The sequence below is a fragment of the Scardinius erythrophthalmus genome (genome assembly GCF_964197995.2).
Source record: "Scardinius erythrophthalmus genome assembly, chromosome: 11".
NCBI lineage: Eukaryota > Metazoa > Chordata > Actinopteri > Cypriniformes > Leuciscidae > Scardinius > Scardinius erythrophthalmus.
The window spans coordinates 39,134,208-39,151,822 of NC_138231.1; the positions used below are offsets into that span (position 1 = coordinate 39,134,208).

General features: G+C 37.8%; 2 protein-coding genes across 5 annotated transcripts in view; one reads left to right on the forward strand and one right to left on the reverse strand.

The window, feature by feature from the left end:
- The window catches only part of ryr3 (ryanodine receptor 3), a 92,661-nt gene extending 91,411 nt beyond the window's left edge, over window positions 1-1,250 (reverse strand). For all 4 annotated transcript variants that reach the window (XM_081377716.1, XM_081377717.1, XM_081377715.1 and 1 more), the window contains exon 1: window positions 1,098-1,250. In XM_081377716.1, the coding sequence (XP_081233842.1) occupies window positions 1,098-1,145 (48 nt within the window). In that variant the 5' untranslated portion in view covers window positions 1,146-1,250. The remainder of the gene's footprint in view (window positions 1-1,097) is intronic.
- Window positions 1,251-3,319: 2,069 nt separating this feature from the next.
- Window positions 3,320-17,615, forward strand: part of fmn1 (formin 1) — a gene marked incomplete at its 5' end in the record, with an annotated part of 28,261 nt that continues 13,965 nt past the window's right edge. The window contains 5 exon segments of the mRNA XM_081378986.1: window positions 3,320-4,586; window positions 13,422-13,558; window positions 13,911-14,082; window positions 15,018-16,591; window positions 16,990-17,095. Coding sequence (XP_081235112.1) covers window positions 3,320-4,586; window positions 13,422-13,558; window positions 13,911-14,082; window positions 15,018-16,591; window positions 16,990-17,095 — 3,256 coding nt within the window.

Genomic DNA, 17,615 nt, shown 5'->3' on the forward strand with positions numbered 1-17,615 from the left:
CAAACAATTAATACTATGGCAGTGTCGTCACAAATCAAACTTATCATGTGAAAATGCTATTCGTGCTATAGCCTACTGCAAAATGGCGTAGAAGTAGGCTACAGAACGCCAAATAGGACACACGGTGATACCTACACTTGAATGCCTGAGTAGAGATTTGTGACAATCCCAACAAGTATCGGATCTTTGTGATTTAAAATATATTTTGCCCAAACGGTTTTAGAGCAGAAAAATGATAATAAGGAAGAAAATTATGAGTGTAGCCTATTTGTAACAACCTCTAAAGTATACTAAGCAGTCCTCAAGACACCTACTCAACCGCCTTTTCATTTTCATAACTAACTAACAAAGTGTGACAAGTAATTTAAACCACAGATTCCTATCCTATCATATCGTTTACACAGGTAACTGCCATGCGTCATGGCATCTATGTAACCTATCTGCGTTGAACCACAGAAATAGAAAGGTCCTAAAGAAGGTGAGAGGATCGTATCAAATGTAATCGCATGCGGGAGACCACACAAACAGAGCACTTCTTTATGGAATGAAAAATACTGCAGAATTTAAGATCGACAACCAGTGCACGAGCGCCAAATGGATTAATTTAGTAATCGCGCGCTCATTAACTCCTCTGTTGTAGCGTTCTAGACCATTACAACACAACAAAACACATATTTATATCTTTTCAGACAGACATGCACATCTCCCTCTCGCTAAAATTAAAGTGGCATAAACATCATTTGTCCTTGCACCTGCCTGATGCTCATTGAATTCTCATTCACGTGCGTTGACTACAGGTGCGTCGCGAGCGAAAACTCGCACCTGACTCAAGTTCCAAAAAAGGAATAATACTTTAAATAGCTGCTAACATGACACCTTGCTATCATATATGCGTAAGGACGGAAAATAAACCAATATGACCACTGAGGAAAAGCCTAACAGCGTTGCTTTAAACCCGGAGTACAAGCCAACATTTTTGATGTCTCAGCATTACACTGTCTTTATCGTAATTGATCATCAACAATGCGCAAAAAAAAAAAAAAAAAAAAAAAAAATCTATATTGCATTTGCAAAAAAAAGATCGTGTTTTTACTTACAGTTCGTAAGAACTGGACCTCATCTTCCCCTTCACCACCTTCGGCCATGGCTGTAGAAGAGCCTGCCTAGACTCCGAAAGCCACCACTGACAGCAGGCAGCGGAGCGGTGCTTCTCCTGTCCTGCCGATATTAGCATAGCGCTCCATCCACAGCCATATAAGGGAGAGCGGGCAAGCCCACTGCCGCTGCTGTCACTCAGTGTCTCAATGCCACCACGAGGACGAGCGCATCTGCATCACCTGCGGTCTTCCAGTCAATCGGAAAATATGGGGGGTTAAGTTAAGTCAGCATGCAAAAATACTCTCCATGCTGCAATATAAAACGTATTTTAAAAGCAGATGAATGTGAGAAGGAATGATGCTGTATAAGGTTTTTCTTTTCTTTTTTTCCTTAATTAAAGCCACTGGGGCGGTGTTATAAACACACCAAACAAAGAAATAATTGCATTATACTTTGATAAAGATTACCAAAATCTATGCCGATACGACCATGAAGAAATAACGTTATTTCTGCTGTATTTCTAATGCACTTTGGTAGCAAAAAAAAAAAAAAAAAATTAATCATCAATTTTAAAGGTAGCCTACTTAATTGCCATAGGCTAATTATTTTACATAACATAGGCTATAATATTGTCAAGCATTAATAAAAATAAAAAAAAGTGCAGGAAAATAAAAGAAGAAGAAGAGAAAAGAGAGGAAACCCGATAATAAGGTGCCAAAAATAAAATAATGAAAATAACAAATAATAATGACATGCAAAATATAAAATTGAATAATATTTTTGTTTTTTAATTTCAAAGTTAGACCTACTGAAATTGGTATAATTAGGCTACATACAATAATCTAGACAGCGTTATTAGCCTACACACACCATTAAAAAATGTGACGGGTTAAACAAAAAAATTAAACAGTAGTAGGTCAAATCTAAATAAAATAAAATAAAATAAAATAAAATAAAATAAAATAAAATAAAATAAAATAGGCTACTAGCTAATACAGGTTTATTCAGTTAACTCTTAAAAAAAAAAGATAAAATGGAATAAATTGACATTCAAACAGACATTAATGACTACATCTTAAATATGAGATGCTGATTTTATATGAATGCTTGCCTATGACAGGCCATCATACCAAGTACTTGTTTACACGCGTCACATTCACGGTCGTCTTGGGTCACTTGGGTCTCTAGATTAAATTCTGGGGTAACAGCTCTCTCTGGCGGCCAACTCTGAACTGCAGTCACTGGATTCACAGCACAGCTCTTGTGTGCCAACAGGCAGTCGTGACACGCTATCAGTCATTTCCCCTGCTAGATCATGCCTCCAACCTTTGCCTGCCCAATTAATACCTCTCCCATCTGTATCATTCCTGCTTGTTTTTATTTATCTATTTTTGTACAGAATACTTTGACATTGACCTCAGATCTTGGATAATTCCTGTTCAAGTCAGTGTTGATTGGACAGTTATGTGTCAATCACAGCCAGAGGGGACAATACAGGAAAGACTCATGGGACAGACTACAGTTCGAGTGAATACAGTGAAGTAGCCAGAGGATGATTCTGGTAAGAAATTAAAGTTCTATGGATTTTATATAAGCATTGATTGTGGATTTTATAAAGACTTTTACTTGCTTTATTTTGCAACCTGTTTATAGCAAATTCTTAACTTAAATGTTTTACTTTGTTGACACAACTGTTAAATTAATGCAGATAGTCCATAGTCAGAACTAAAATCATTGTAAAGTTAATTGAAAAGATTTTTTATTCGCCCATGGTCCATTCTTGGGCGTAAAATCATGTCTTTATCATTCGGTATGTTGTAGGAAATAATTCTCCACTATTACTGGCATTATATCAAATGATGTATTAATTTATACACTACTGTTGAAACGTTTTTGAAAGAAGTCTCTTGTGCTCACCAAGTCTGCATTTATTTGATCAAAAATACAGTAATATTGTGAAATATTACTCCGATTTGATATTTACTCGGATTTGTGGTGAACAAACTGAATTTTCAATTGTCACATGATCCTTCAGAAATCACTCTAATGTGCTGATTTGGTGCTCAAGAAACAGTTATTATTATTATTATCATCAGTTATTATTTTTGAGGAAACCGTGATAAAAAATACAAAATTTCAGACTTCTTTAATGAGTAGAAAGTTTAAACAGCATTTATTTGCAACTCATTTGGCTAATTTCTTTTTTAGAAAGACCGTCATAATGGTTAACACTCTAATAAGGAAGCAGACTGTCAATGAGGGCACCAGCACTGTTCTTCAGCTTTACAAAACAATCAGAGAGAAAAACAAGAAGATAAGTACGTTTCTCCCAGTCATTAATGGTCCGGGCTGCGTAACGAAGAGAAGGGCAGCTCTTAAGGGCAAAGCTTTGATTAGTTCTGGCATGAAGGAGGTGGGACTGTCGGAGACTGAGCGTAAGGGTCTTGATCAGACAAATGAAGTCAGAAAAAAGCTGCTTTATGAGGACCTGTTGGATCTACGTGCGGATTGCAAAGCCGAGACTATAATGGGAAATCAACAGGGGAACAAGAATTCCGACTTGGAAAGTGACCATGGGAGTGGAGTGGATCTGTGTTGCACCAGCAGCCTGGAGCACAAGCTCATCATCTCTCCTAAAAGCCTGAGAAAAGCCTCCAGAGGGCGGAAAGAGAAGAAATTGTGGATGATGAGCTCGGTGAATGTGGAGAGGAGGATGCCCATGAGCACTACTGAACCACTCTCACTCAAAGTTTTGAAAAATGAAAAGGGGCAATGCGAGGATGAATGTCCCAGGACGCCGGCTGAATTGGAAAATAAAGAAATAGCTAAGGATTCAAGGAGTTTTGAGGAAGATCTGTCCAGTGAGCACTCCGAATATGAAAATGGATTTAATATTGACTCAGATGAGACACACAATCTAAATACTAAGCATAGTCCTCAAGAGAAGTCTAAAACACCAGACATGATTCAACTGTACCGGTGTGGGAATGAAGGAATGGAGCAGCAGGAAGCAACGTCCAGAGTGAGAGACAAAATAGTCGAAGTGGAGAACATTATTCACCAAGTTTTTTCCAGTTTAGACTGTTTGAGAGGAAGCACGCATGCCTCAACCGCAGGTGGGATTTTGCATAAGGACAGTCACATGGAGAGTTTCCCTTTGGAGCTCTGCAAAGAATTTAAGCAAACAAACTTAACATCAGGAATGAAGAACATTTCTTTCTCTTCTTTAGATGCTGTCTCTGCAATATCAACAAGTCTGGACACAGTATCCACGCCATTATCCCGTCTATCCTCACAAACCTCCAGACTCCTGCCGCTATATCGTATTCTGCCGCTACCTGAAGGGGATGCAGTGGACTACGACAGGATTTATGTATCCGGGAGCACAGAAACGAGCACCTATAATGGATCTGTATCAGCAGTCATTGAGCAGAGTGTCAGTTGGACCCCATCCACTACAACAACCATCCCCACGTCTTCAACTATAGGTACGAGATCTCTCTGTCCTCAAGAACACTTTCTGATTCTGGTCTTCTGTCTCTCACTTTTTTATGATAAAGACCATTTCATGAAATGCATGATATTTAGTACTGGCCTGTGATTCATTTCTACAGGGCAAATGTCAGTGAATCTTTATTTGAAAGAAATTAACACTTTTATTTAGTAAAAACGCATTAAATCGATCAAAAGTGTCACAGTTGACATTTATACATTCTTATTGTTACAAAAGATTCTCTATTCATCAAAGATTCCTGAAAATAAAAATGCTCTGAAAAAAAAACAGGGTTTCCACAAATACATTAAGTGTTTTCAACGGTAATAATTATAAGAAACATGTAACAAATTTACCTTTTAAATTTTTATTTTATTTACATGAACATATAATATTTGGTTACACTTTATTTTGATGGTCCTCTTTAGACATTCTGTTGACTATATGAATAAGTAGTTGCGAAGTTACTTATAGTCAGTGGAATGTCTAAATGGGACCATCAAAATAAAGTTTTACCTTATATTTTTATTGTATTTTTTAATCAAATAAATGCAGCCTTGGTGAGATTAAGAGACTTCTTTCAAAAATACAAAAAATATTAACCCCAAACTAACTTTTGAATAGTAGAGACTGTACACTATACACACTTTATACACACACACACGTGCATATATATATATATATATATATATATATATATATATATAATTACTGTATATACTGTATACACACACACGCACAGTATATACACTGACGAGCCAAAACATTATGACCAGGAAATATCATTGATCATCTCCTAACGAGGCCACATATTAAGGTCTGGGTAGATTAGATGGTAAGCAAACAATCAGTTCTCATAACTAACATGTTGGATGCAGGAGAAATGGGCACACTCTAAAAACTGCTGGGTCAAATATGGACAAACCCAGCCGTTGGGTTAAATCAATGACTAAATTCAAGTTTTTAACCCAATGTTTGGGTTTGTCCATATTTGACTCAAAATTGGGTTAAAACAACCCAGCATTTTTAGAGTGCAGGAATAAAGACCAGAGTGACTGAGAAAAGGGCCAGATTGTTATGCCAAGGCAACTGGGTCATGGCAAGGCTTGTGTGTTACTCCCAGTCAGCAGTGGTGAGATTTTACCAACAGAAGTCTGAGGAGGGACAAACCACAAACCAGCGACTTTTTCAGCAGGATAATTCACCCTGCCACACTGCACACATTGTTCATAGTTGGCCTCCAAATACCCCAGATCTCAATCCAATCCAAGTTCGATCCATTTCGACCTACTTCACCTCACAACCTACTGGACTTGAAGGATCTGCTGCTAATGTCTTGGTGCCAGAGACCACAGGACACCTTCAGTGGTCTTGTAGAGTCCATGCCTCAGTATTGTTTTGGCAGCACAGGGAGGCCCAACAGCATATTAGGGCAGATATATTTATATATATATATATATGTGTGTGTGTGTGTGTGTGTGTGTGTGTGTGTGTGTGTGTGTGTGTGTGTGTGTGTGTGTGTGTGTGTGTGTGTGTGTGTGTGTGTGTGTGTGTGTGTGTGTGTGTGTGTGGACCTAAAGAGGCAAGATTAAGATGTGCAGCATTAATTCCTTATGCAATGCTCTTCAGCTTCAGTATAATGTTTTGAAGGTACATATGTTTGAAAGTAGAAACACATTGAGGAGGGGTTAAGAATACAGCAAAGCATGGCTATTACTCCTCACAGAGTCTGTGATCACTGAGGTGGATAGGAATGCTAAACCTAAACCTTGTGATGGTTGTCATGATACAGATTAGCACGGGTGAGACGCTGAAACACTGAAGACTTTCCGTCCAAAACCTTAAGACATTCTGTGTCAACCTCAATACTTTATTTTGCAGACGATCATATGATTTCAGGGGTCAAAGAATGAAACATTATGGGCCTGTGGTCTGTTAACTGGTGGTGCTTGAGGTTTTCAGGAATGTGAACATTAAAACGCAAATGAGTCATCCTACCATGAAAGATTGTAGATGACTTTTGATCTCCCTGCTCCTGTTGAAGTAATGCCCAACTTGCCTAAAAAGGGAAAAGGATGAAGAATGAGGAAGTTACTTACTTGCAGTTGTGGTTAATCTCTTGGGAGATTCTTTCAGTCCAGATATGTTTGAATACACATCAGTTAATAAGATTGTGTGATTTGTTGTGGGCTTACACCTGTTGGCTGTAGGACAGTCAGTTCCAGATAAAGCTAGTCAACCAATTTCTCAGGCTTGTGATCTATCAACTGTTATTAGAAGTGCAGTGAATAGACCATGACATGTGGATGTGCAATCAATGTTGTGTGAAATTGGTTATTTAGAATGATATTTTTATTGCTTTATTTAACATATCTTCTCTGTATTGACTTTGCAATGACAGGCCTAAACTCCTTAGCTTTGATCTTATTTAAATTTCCTTTAGACATGTCGTCAATGCATGGACCCCATAGAATACAGGATGCTAGAGAAAGCAATGAAAATGTTTATGCTACCTGCCGCATTGTGTTAAGACTCTCACGTATCACAGTTGCACAGTTGCAGCCCAACAGCTAGCTGTTAATGTTCCAATCCCTTGAGCTTTACAGGAAATGATATCCTGAAGATGAGTCAAGCCTCAAATGAGATTAAAGGTACACAAAATGATTTGAGTTTGACGGCTTGTCTGTGTGTGTGTGTGTGTGTGTGTGTGTGTGTGTGTGTGTGTGTGTGTGTGTGTGTGTGTGTGTGTGTGTGTGTGTGTGTGTGTGTGTCAGAATTCAATTGAGAATGCAAACTGAATTTGAACTGATGCAGTAATTTAAATTTAAATTCAATTGAAAAATAATGAAATTCTAAATTGCATATTTTTTACTTTAATGTGAAAAATACACATAAATTATTTTTTGGGTAATTACTCACCCTCATGTTGTTCCAACCCCTTAAGACTTTCGTTCATCTTCGGGACACAAATTAAGATATTTTTGATGAAATCTGAGAGCTGGCTCACTCCTTAGGCTTCTATGTAATTTCATTCTGCCGGCCCAGAAAAGTTAGTAAAGACATCGTTAAAATAGTCCAAGTGACTACAGTGGCTCAACCTTAAGTTTATCAAGCGACTAGAATACTTTTTGTGCGCAAAAACAAACAAAAATAATGACTTTATGCAACTATTCATTTTCTAACGTGTGGGCCTCTGACGTGAGTTCACAAGAGCACCACGACCTTACGACTCCACATTTTTGATTGGTAGTTTCATTATTTCAGTTTTGTTGCAAACAAGTGAATCTGTTCTAACTTTATTTTAACTAATTCAGTCAAATTCCACTTAATGAATTGAAAGGGAGTCAAATCTAAATTTGGTTTGTGCCACAAAGTGTTAGAGCTATTGACATTTTTTAGCCTCTTTTTGTTTTCTCTGTTTTAATCCAACAGTCCGTAGAATGAAGTTTAAATAAGGACAATGTGCTTGTTTCCCCACTACTATCTCTCAACTCATTAACCTACAGTATCCTATCTGGACCAAACTACAGTTTGCATCACTCCCCTCAGGGTTCTGTCCACTGCTTACAAAAATAACTCGCACTATGAAGCTAATGACATTACCTCTGCATGTCTACTATTATAGAGTTGTCCAAGAATAATGTTTAATTAAGTGACCATCACATCACATATGTATATATATATATATATATATATATATATATATATATATATATATATATATATATATATATATATATATATATATATATATATATATATATATATACAGTGAGGAAAATAAGTATTTGAACACCCTGCTATTTTGCAAGTTCTCCCACTTAGAAATCATGGAGGGGTCTGAAATTGTCATCGTAGGTGCATGTCCACTGTGAGAGACATAATCTAAAAAAAAAAAAATCCAGAAATCACAATATATGATTTTTTAACTATTGATTTGTATGATACAGCTGCAAATAAGTATTTGAAAACCTGAGAAAATCAATGTTAATATTTGGTACAGTAGCCTTTGTTTGCAATTACAGAGGTCAAACATTTCCTGTAGTTTTTCACCAGGTTTGCACACACTGCAGGAGGGATTTTGGCCCACTCCTCCACACAGATCTTCTCTAGATCAGTCAGGTTTCTGGGCTGTCGCTGAGAAACACGGAGTTTGAGCTCCCTCCAAAGATTCTCTATTGGGTTTAGGTCTGGAGACTGGCTAGGCCAGGCCAGAACCTTGATATGCTTCTTACAGAGCCACTCCTTGGTTATCCTGGCTGTGTGCTTCGGGTCATTGTCATGTTGGAAGACCCAGCCTCGACCCATCTTCAATGCTCTAACTGAGGGAAGGAGGTTGTTCCCCAAAATCTCGCAATACATGGCCCCGGTCATCCTCTCCTTAATACAGTGCAGTCGCCCTGTCCCATGTGCAGAAAAACACCCCCAAAGCATGATGCTACCACCCCCATGCTTCACAGTAGGGATGGTGTTCTTGGGATGGTACTCATCATTCTTCTTCCTCCAAACACGTTTAGTGGAATTATGACCAAAAAGTTCTATTTTAGTCTCATCTGACCACATGACTTTCTCCCATGACTCCTCTGGATCATCCAAATGGTCATTGGCAAACTTAAGACGGGCCTTGACATGTGCTGGTTTAAGTCAAGTCAAGTCAAGTCAAGTTTATTTATATAGCGCTTTTCACAACACAGGTTGTATCAAAGCAGCTTCACAGTAATAAATTAGAACAATACATCAATGTTTGTTTCTAGTGGAACGTCTACGTTCGGTAATGCTGATCAATAGTATCGTTGATTGATTAATTCAATTAAATATCCCCAAATATCCCCAACTGAGCAAGCCAAAGGCAACAGTGGCAAGGAACCGAAAAACTCCATCAGGTGACCTAATGGAGAAAAAAAAACCTTGGGAGAACCCGGGCTCAGTCGGGGGCCAGTTCTCCTCTGGCGTTTATGAACTAGAGGTCGGATTTAACTGTAGGATTAAAAGTATTATATGAATGCCTGGCTGAAGAGATGCGTCTTTAATCTAGTTTTAAACTGGGAGAGTGAGTCTGAGCAACGAACAGTATCCGGAAGACTATTCCAGAGTTTTGGTGCTAAATGTGAAAATGCTCTCCCTCCTTTGGTGGATCTGGATATCCTAGGTATGACCAAAAGCCTCGAATTTAGTGATCTTAAAGAGCGCGATGGATTATAGGGCGATAGAAGATCGGTTAAATAGACTGGAGCTAAGCCGTTTAGGGCTTTATAAGTCAGTAGCAATACCTTGTAATTAATACGGGACTTTATAGGTAACCAATGTAGGGATGATAAAATCGGTGTTATATGATCATATTTTCTTGATCTAGTTAGAACTCTAGCGGCGGCATTTTGGACTAACTGTAGCTTGTTTATTAAGGATGCAGGACAACCGGCTAATAACGCATTACAGTAATCTAGTCTCGAGGTCATGAATGCATGAACTAACTTTTCTGCGTCAGAAACTGATAGCATATTACGTAGCTTAGCAATGTTTCTAAGGTGGAAAAAGGCTGTTCTTGTAACATATGAAATATGATTTTCAAAAGACAGGTTGCAGTCTAATATAACACCCAGGTCTTTTACTGTAGAGGATGAAGTAACAGGACATCCTACTATGTTAAAGTTGTATTGTGAGAGGTTTTGTGGGTGGTTTTTTGAACCGATAAGTAGTACCTCTGTCTTGTCTGGATTTAATAAAAGAAAATTATGCGTCATCCAATCTTTTATATCTTTAACACACTCTGTCAATTTGGATAATTTAGCGTTTTCATCTGGCCGTGATGAAATATAGATTTGAGTGTCATCAGCATAACAATGGAAACTAATTCCATGTTTCCTTATAATATTTCCAAGTGGCAGCATATATATTGAGAATAATAGAGGGCCTAACACAGATCCCTGCGGCACTCCATAGTTTACTGGAGTTATGATAGATTTTTCTCCATTTAAATAAACAAAATGGTAGCGGTCAGATAAATACGATCTAAACCAGCTTAATGCTTGTCCTTGAACACCAGTATAATTTTGTAGTCGATCTAAGAGTATTGTATGATCTATAGTATCGAACGCAGCACTAAGATCAAGTAAAACTAATATTGAGATACAGCCTTGGTCAGAAGCTAAAAGTAAATCATTTGTGATTTTAACGAGCGCAGTTTCAGTGCTATGATGCGGCCTGAATCCAGACTGAAACTTTTCATAGGTGTCATTTTCTTGTAAGAAAGAGCCCAGTTGAGCGGACACAACTTTTTCTAGTATTTTAGACATAAAAGGTAGATTTGAAATGGGTCTATAATTTACTAGATTATTCGGATCTAATTGTGGTTTCTTAATGAGAGGTTTTATAACTGCCAATTTAAATGTTCTTGGAACATGACCTAAAGATAAAGACGAGTTAATAATATTGAGGAGAGGCTCTTCCACTACAGGTAACACTTCTTTCAATAGTTTAGTTGGTATGGGATCTAATAAACATGTTGTTGTTTTAGAGGAAATGATAAATTTATTTAACTCTTTTTGTTCTATAGTTGAAAAGCACTGTAATTGTTCTTGCGGCGTGATAATTGAGGTTTAAGCAGGGGAACCTTCCGTGCCATGCATGATTTCAAACCATGACGTCTTAGTGTATTACCAACGGTAACTTTGGAAACGGTGGTCCCAGCTCTTTTCAGGTCATTGACCAGCTCCTCCCGTGTAGTTCTGGGCTGATTTCTCACCTTTCTTAGGATCATTGAGACCCCACGAGGTGAGATCTTGCATGGAGCCCCAGTCCGAGGGAGATTGACAGTCATGTTTAGCTTCTTCCATTTTCTAATGATTGCTCCAACAGTGGACCTTTTTTCACCAAGCTGCTTGGCAATTTCCCCGTAGCCCTTTCCAGCCTAGTGGAGGTGTACAATTTTGTCTCTAGTGTCTTTGGACAGCTCTTTGGTCTTTGCCATGTTAGTAGTTGGATTCTTACTGATTGTATGGGGTGGACAGGTGTCTTTATGCAGCTAACAACCTCAAACAGGCACATCTAATTTAGGATAATAAATGGAGTGGAGGTGGACATTTTAAAGGCAGACTAACAGGTCTTTGAGGGTCAGAATTCTAGCTGATAGACAGGTGTTCAAATACTTATTTGCAGCTGTATCATACAAATAAATAGTTAAAAAATCATATATTGTGATTTCTGGATTTTTTTTTTAGATTATGTCTCTCACAGTGGACATGCACCTACGATGACAATTTCAGACCCCTCCATGATTTCCAAGTGGGAGAACTTGCAAAATAGCAGGGTGTTCAAATACTTATTTTCCTCACTGTATATATATATATATATATATATATATATATATATATATATATATATATATATATATATATATTCTAATAAAAGTAATAATTAGTATCTGATTGAGACATTTTTCGTCGTCTGACATTGGATGTAACATTAGTGACTTCACAGAGTAACTTTTCGGCCATCGAAAGAAGCAAACGGCAACAATGGTTGAAATGTGACCGCTATGATTGCCATGCATGCAGGGCAAACACAATTGTACTATACATTATTTTTACTATACTATACTATACTATATACTATACTATGTATATTACTATAAATGCACAACATTTTTATATACATTTTGTATGGAAGTATTGTGATATTAATTTACATAAAACATTGCAACAAAACGGTATTATTTCAATTATTTGTGTATTTGATGTTTGTTTGTTTTTGTTTTTTTCATAAAAGTACATGGATCTATAATATAAGCCTACATTTTATATGAACTTATGGTGTTTATTTGTTTACACCAATGTTAATCTGCTGCGCGACTCTGATGTCGTCTGTATTTGATGACGTCATTGCCCGGCGTAAAGAACGCATTTTGACTAATGTTTGCTAAATATTATAGCCTATATGCCTACATAAATGCAGATTACTTAAATGTTTAAGTACTTAATTGTAGCCCAGCTAGATGCACATTATTTAATTTCTAATAATGAAAAAAGCAACGACAGTCCTTTCGACAATGTAGCCTACCATTGAACAAGCTTTTCTTTCCACAACAGACAGCAATTTGTGACTTGTGCATGCCTTTTTTAAAAATTATGTAACTGTCTGCTGCACCACACACTCCTGTTCTCTCCTGCACATTCAATGAAATCTGTCCATTGATTGTTTGTTCATTGTTTCCTGCTCTGCAGGGGGGAGGCCTGGGGAGAGGAGTGGATCTCAGGTCTCCTGCTGTGAACCTCAGCTGTATATTGGTTAAAAGCTTTATTGATTCTTGGAGCTGTGTAGAGATTTTCCATGTGTTTGTCTGATTTATGTTCACTTTCAGAATGTCCAGTTATTGGGATCTGCATTTTAGTTTTTACTCTATATTATAATTTTAAAATGAAAGGTGATGAGGCAAGATACACTAACTGAAACCCAGAGTCAATTGCAGTACACTTCAGTGTCCACTCTGTGGCAGTCTGTGTATTCCTGTTAGCTATGCTCACAGCAATCAGGAAAAACATGGATTTTCATATATTTCAATTTATATGTTGACAAATACATCTTAAAATGATGTGCAACCGTTATCATGTTTCAAACAGCATTGCAGCTATAAATATGTATGCTTTTATTTTTTTCACTTTACTCAGGTCAACAGAGAGCTAGCGGCTGTCACTAACAAAACAACTTTTGGCTCATGCATCTGGCTAATGCATTGCATATTCATTATATTCTTTGTTGCAGAGTCCAAATATTTTGAGTCATTAAAAACCTTGATTATGAATAAATTTGTTTAGTTTTGTTCGTGTTTTCACAGAGGAGAACGAGAACAGGGTGCATGCATTTGAGCACAGGGAAAATGTGCCCTTCTGCACCTCTGTGTCCAAGCACAAACAAGCTGAAGAAGACGAGATCGTCATTGTCCCACATGTCTCTCTTGACCATGACCTCACTGTGAGTATTAGTTTTATTTTTGACAGATTTGTAGTGAACCATTATTGTGTATTATTTGATACATTGATGTATATATGTCATACAAAAAAACAGTATTAAGAAAAAAAAAACATAGATTTTCATGTGATGTAAAAATGTATATTTATTATTATTATTAGGTCTATTATTTAAAACGTGCTAAAGAATCTCTATTTACAATATTTTTTCCTCGTGGATTACTGTAGTAAAAACATATCTCTGACGGTGTCAGGAGGACTAGTCTCTACAAACAAAACCATAGGTGATAAAACAGGATGTAGGTGGGGTTAACAGGTTAATCATGGTGATTAATGTGATGTTATCCCGTGTGAAGTGGACAGAAGGAGATATCCAGCTTTACAGAAGCAGGACAGACTGTCTCGTATGGACAGAGTTACTCTTACTGGAGTTTTGTGTGCTCTTCTGGGTGTGGTACTGTGATGCTACTTCTTTCTCATGGATGACTGAGAGCGGGACCAGAAATCCTGTCATGTGGCAGAAAATAAGTGGGTGGAGCACTCACTGCCTGTATGCGTATATCTCAGGATTGAATGTTTTGCCGTATGCGCTTTTGTTGCGAATTGTGGATTAAGAGCAAGTACAAAAATCTAACATGGAAAAGAAAGAAGAGGCTAAATAAAAGTAAAGGCTGGATAAAGGGAGCAAGCTGCATGCTGGCACTATTTGGGAATGTCGTTGCGGAATGTTTTTTCCATTTCTTCAGCTCTCCTTTAATGAGAGCCTGAGAACAGCAGCTCTGGTCTTTAATGCACATTTTCCTGGCATCCATGATTCTGGAAACTTCATGTAAGGACTACATGTAAAGACACATTAGACTTTAACCAAACTCAAATTATTTTAGTAAAACAGCAGTAGAAGACTAATAAATGGAACACATAGTAGGAATAAATTCGTATTCATAATTTGTTGTTCAGCACAAGGGCTTGACATTCAGGGATGGGTGAATGGACTTGGAAAGGCAATTGGAAAGAACCTGGAATTATTATTATTTTTACTGCGAACATAGACATATCAGTTTTACCTATAGTTTGAATTTTGGTTTTGGTTTTAATCACTTGTTTGAATACAGACTGAATTTGATCTGAAAGAGACTGTGAACCATACTGGAAGGAAATGGAGAGTAAGCCCATCAATACATTTTTTGACAAATTAACAAACTTTTTTAATCACCATGAAAAACATGAACTCCAAACACTGACTGAGGAGAGTCCAGATTTGACTTCTTTTTGCTCGTTGACTAAGGAAAGAGGGGTTAATGGTCAACAAAAAGTTGCTCAAAGGCAGGATGGTTTTGATGATCGAGGGGAGGATTTTGCTTTAATTGTTACAATTTTACATACAAACGCTGAGGAAGACAGGACAAAGGACCACGTCAACAGATCGGAGCAACAGAATGTTAATGAAATCGATTTTTCTTCAGAAAAGGAGGAAGTGGACTTAGACCTCAATGTTATGCACCAGAGAGATAATTACAGTAAAACATCAGTTGTGCGCCAGACTGTCCAGGATGTAACAGATGGTCAAGCTGACACACCGTCTAAATCACTTAGCAAAGTCTCAGCCAGTGGCAGCGCTAACAGACTGGACAAACAACTTGAGGATCCAGTAATTGGTACAGTGGATAATAAAGAACCTGTTTTCAGAGAAGCACACAGACTCAATCAGGACATATCTGCAAATGAGACAGTTGTTATGGAATCAGATAACTTCAGCAATGAAGAGCTGTTTGCTGAGGATGAACCATTGAAAGAGAGAGTCCTCACAGACAATCAAAGCAGAAATGATTTTTTAATAAAAGAGTCTTTGAATTCATCCACAAATAACAATAACGACATTTCAGTGCAAAGTCACCGGGAAGCTTCTGCTCCTGAGAGCAAAATAGAGTCTGGTGGAAATCTTCAAAACACTGCAGATGTTCCAGAGGTAACCAAATATGGTGTAAATGAACAAACTCTGACTAACCACAAGGCAGACGTTCAGACCACATTAGCTCATAATCTCACTGATAAAAAGGTTCTTACATCAAACTCACCTGTGAACACCAGACCTGTGGTCATCACCCTCACATGTGTTGAAGCTCTTTCTGCAGGACCGTGTGTTGATACTGAAGAGATCCAGCTGAGAGATGAGACTGCAGGTAGCCAAGCTATATGCAATGAAAGCAGCGCAAGTTCAGACAGCATTTTTGTGGACGTCCATCCAGCTACCACAAGCCAGGAGAACCAAATGAGACATTTTGAGGCTGGAGGTGCGATTTTAACATGTTCTGACCTCTGTGACACTGAAGAACACAGTTCCAGTTCGTCTGAGCTAGATAGTAAGACTAATTCAGAAACAGAACCGGTGCCTTCAGTCATCCAGTTGGAGACAAAAATGCATACAGAGGGGGAAATGAATAAAGAGAGTGTGGAAGAAATAATACAAGAAGACACCATGTTAGATACAGATTCATCTTCCATTGAGAAGACCACAAAAGACCAAACCGTACTCTCCCCCACTACTGTAAAAGCCCTCTTCACTGGGTTGCTCAACACCAAGAAAGAAGCACTTGAGGAAAATGAAACTACAGAGCAGCCTCAAAGCCCTACCAAACGAGGACTTTTTACCAATCAGTCTAAGAAAGAAGTCAAGGGAGACTTACTGGAACAGCTTACCCAATTTCTCAGCAAGGGGGAAGGGAAGAGAAAGCAAGAGAGCATGTCAAGCCCCCCACTGTCTCCGATCGGTCAGGACCCTGCTGAAAAGCCAGAGACTACTGTAGAGGAGCCGGTCATTCCCCAGTCTGAGGAAACCAGCAAATCTACAAATGCAGAGACGGCCTTAGGTGCATTGAAGGCTTTCTTCACAGTTAAATCTGCCAAAAAAGACACTTCAAATCGCATGGACCTGGATATTGTAAAGAAGAAGATCAACAGGGACAAAGAGGTCCTCAGAGCTTTCTTTGACAGGAACTCAAGCAAGTCTCCAGACAACAAAGAAACTACGGATTCTAAAGTATGAAGTGAACAGATGATTGCATTTATTGGTGACATCTCAATATTAATGCATAAAGTTTATATAAAGAGTCTTCCTTTATGTACACCTAGGAAAAATATTATTGTATTTATTTATTTATTTTTCATTCCTCTGCAGGGTCGTGGGGATATATATATATGTGTGTGTGTGTGTGTGTGTGTGTGTGTGTGTGTGTGTGTGTGTGTGTGTGTGTGTGTGTGTGTGTGTGTGTGTGTGTGTGTGTGTGTGTACTGTATATATATACTAATATATATATATATATATATATATATATATATATTTTTTTTTTATTATTATTTTTTTTTTTTTTTAGGTCCTTTAATTCAACAGATATTAACAGTACAATGCACATTAATTGTTGCTGTTTTGTGTCTTAGGCTGATGTGATTGAGGAGCACGCCCCAAAGCGACTTCAGACTGTCTGGCCTCCACCAAAACTGAAAAATGAGGAGGAGAAGATTGGTCTCAAATACACGGAAGCTGGTAAGGGCTTATTGTATAATTGAAGAAGAAAACAAGCAGCAAGTGTAAATGTTTGCTCTAATTCAAATATTTGCCTTTGTATAAAATGTGACAACACTGTCCAAACAAATCCCACTACACCTCCACCCTAAATGTGTTCCTAAAGGGCGACTCTGCAGATGAAATAACTTACTTTGGATACAATATCAGATTGTTTGTTACTTGTAAGAAAATTAGTTTTCTCAGCAATGCAGTCATTAATCTTTTTGCATTGAAAACATAAGTTTACATCCATAACATTGCCCGTATTGCAGTATCTTGTAGATTTAAAGGGTGTGGAGTCCTCAAACACACCTAAGCACACATACTCAGTGTGTGTGTTGTTGTCATATGTCTAAATATACTTGAGGAAATTATTTTTTCCCATGGTTCTCTAGACAATAACAGTCCTACCACTGCCATCTATTGGACAGTTTACATCTGGATATCCAATTCTTCATTTCATATACACTACCATTCAAAAGTTTGGGGTCAGGAAGAA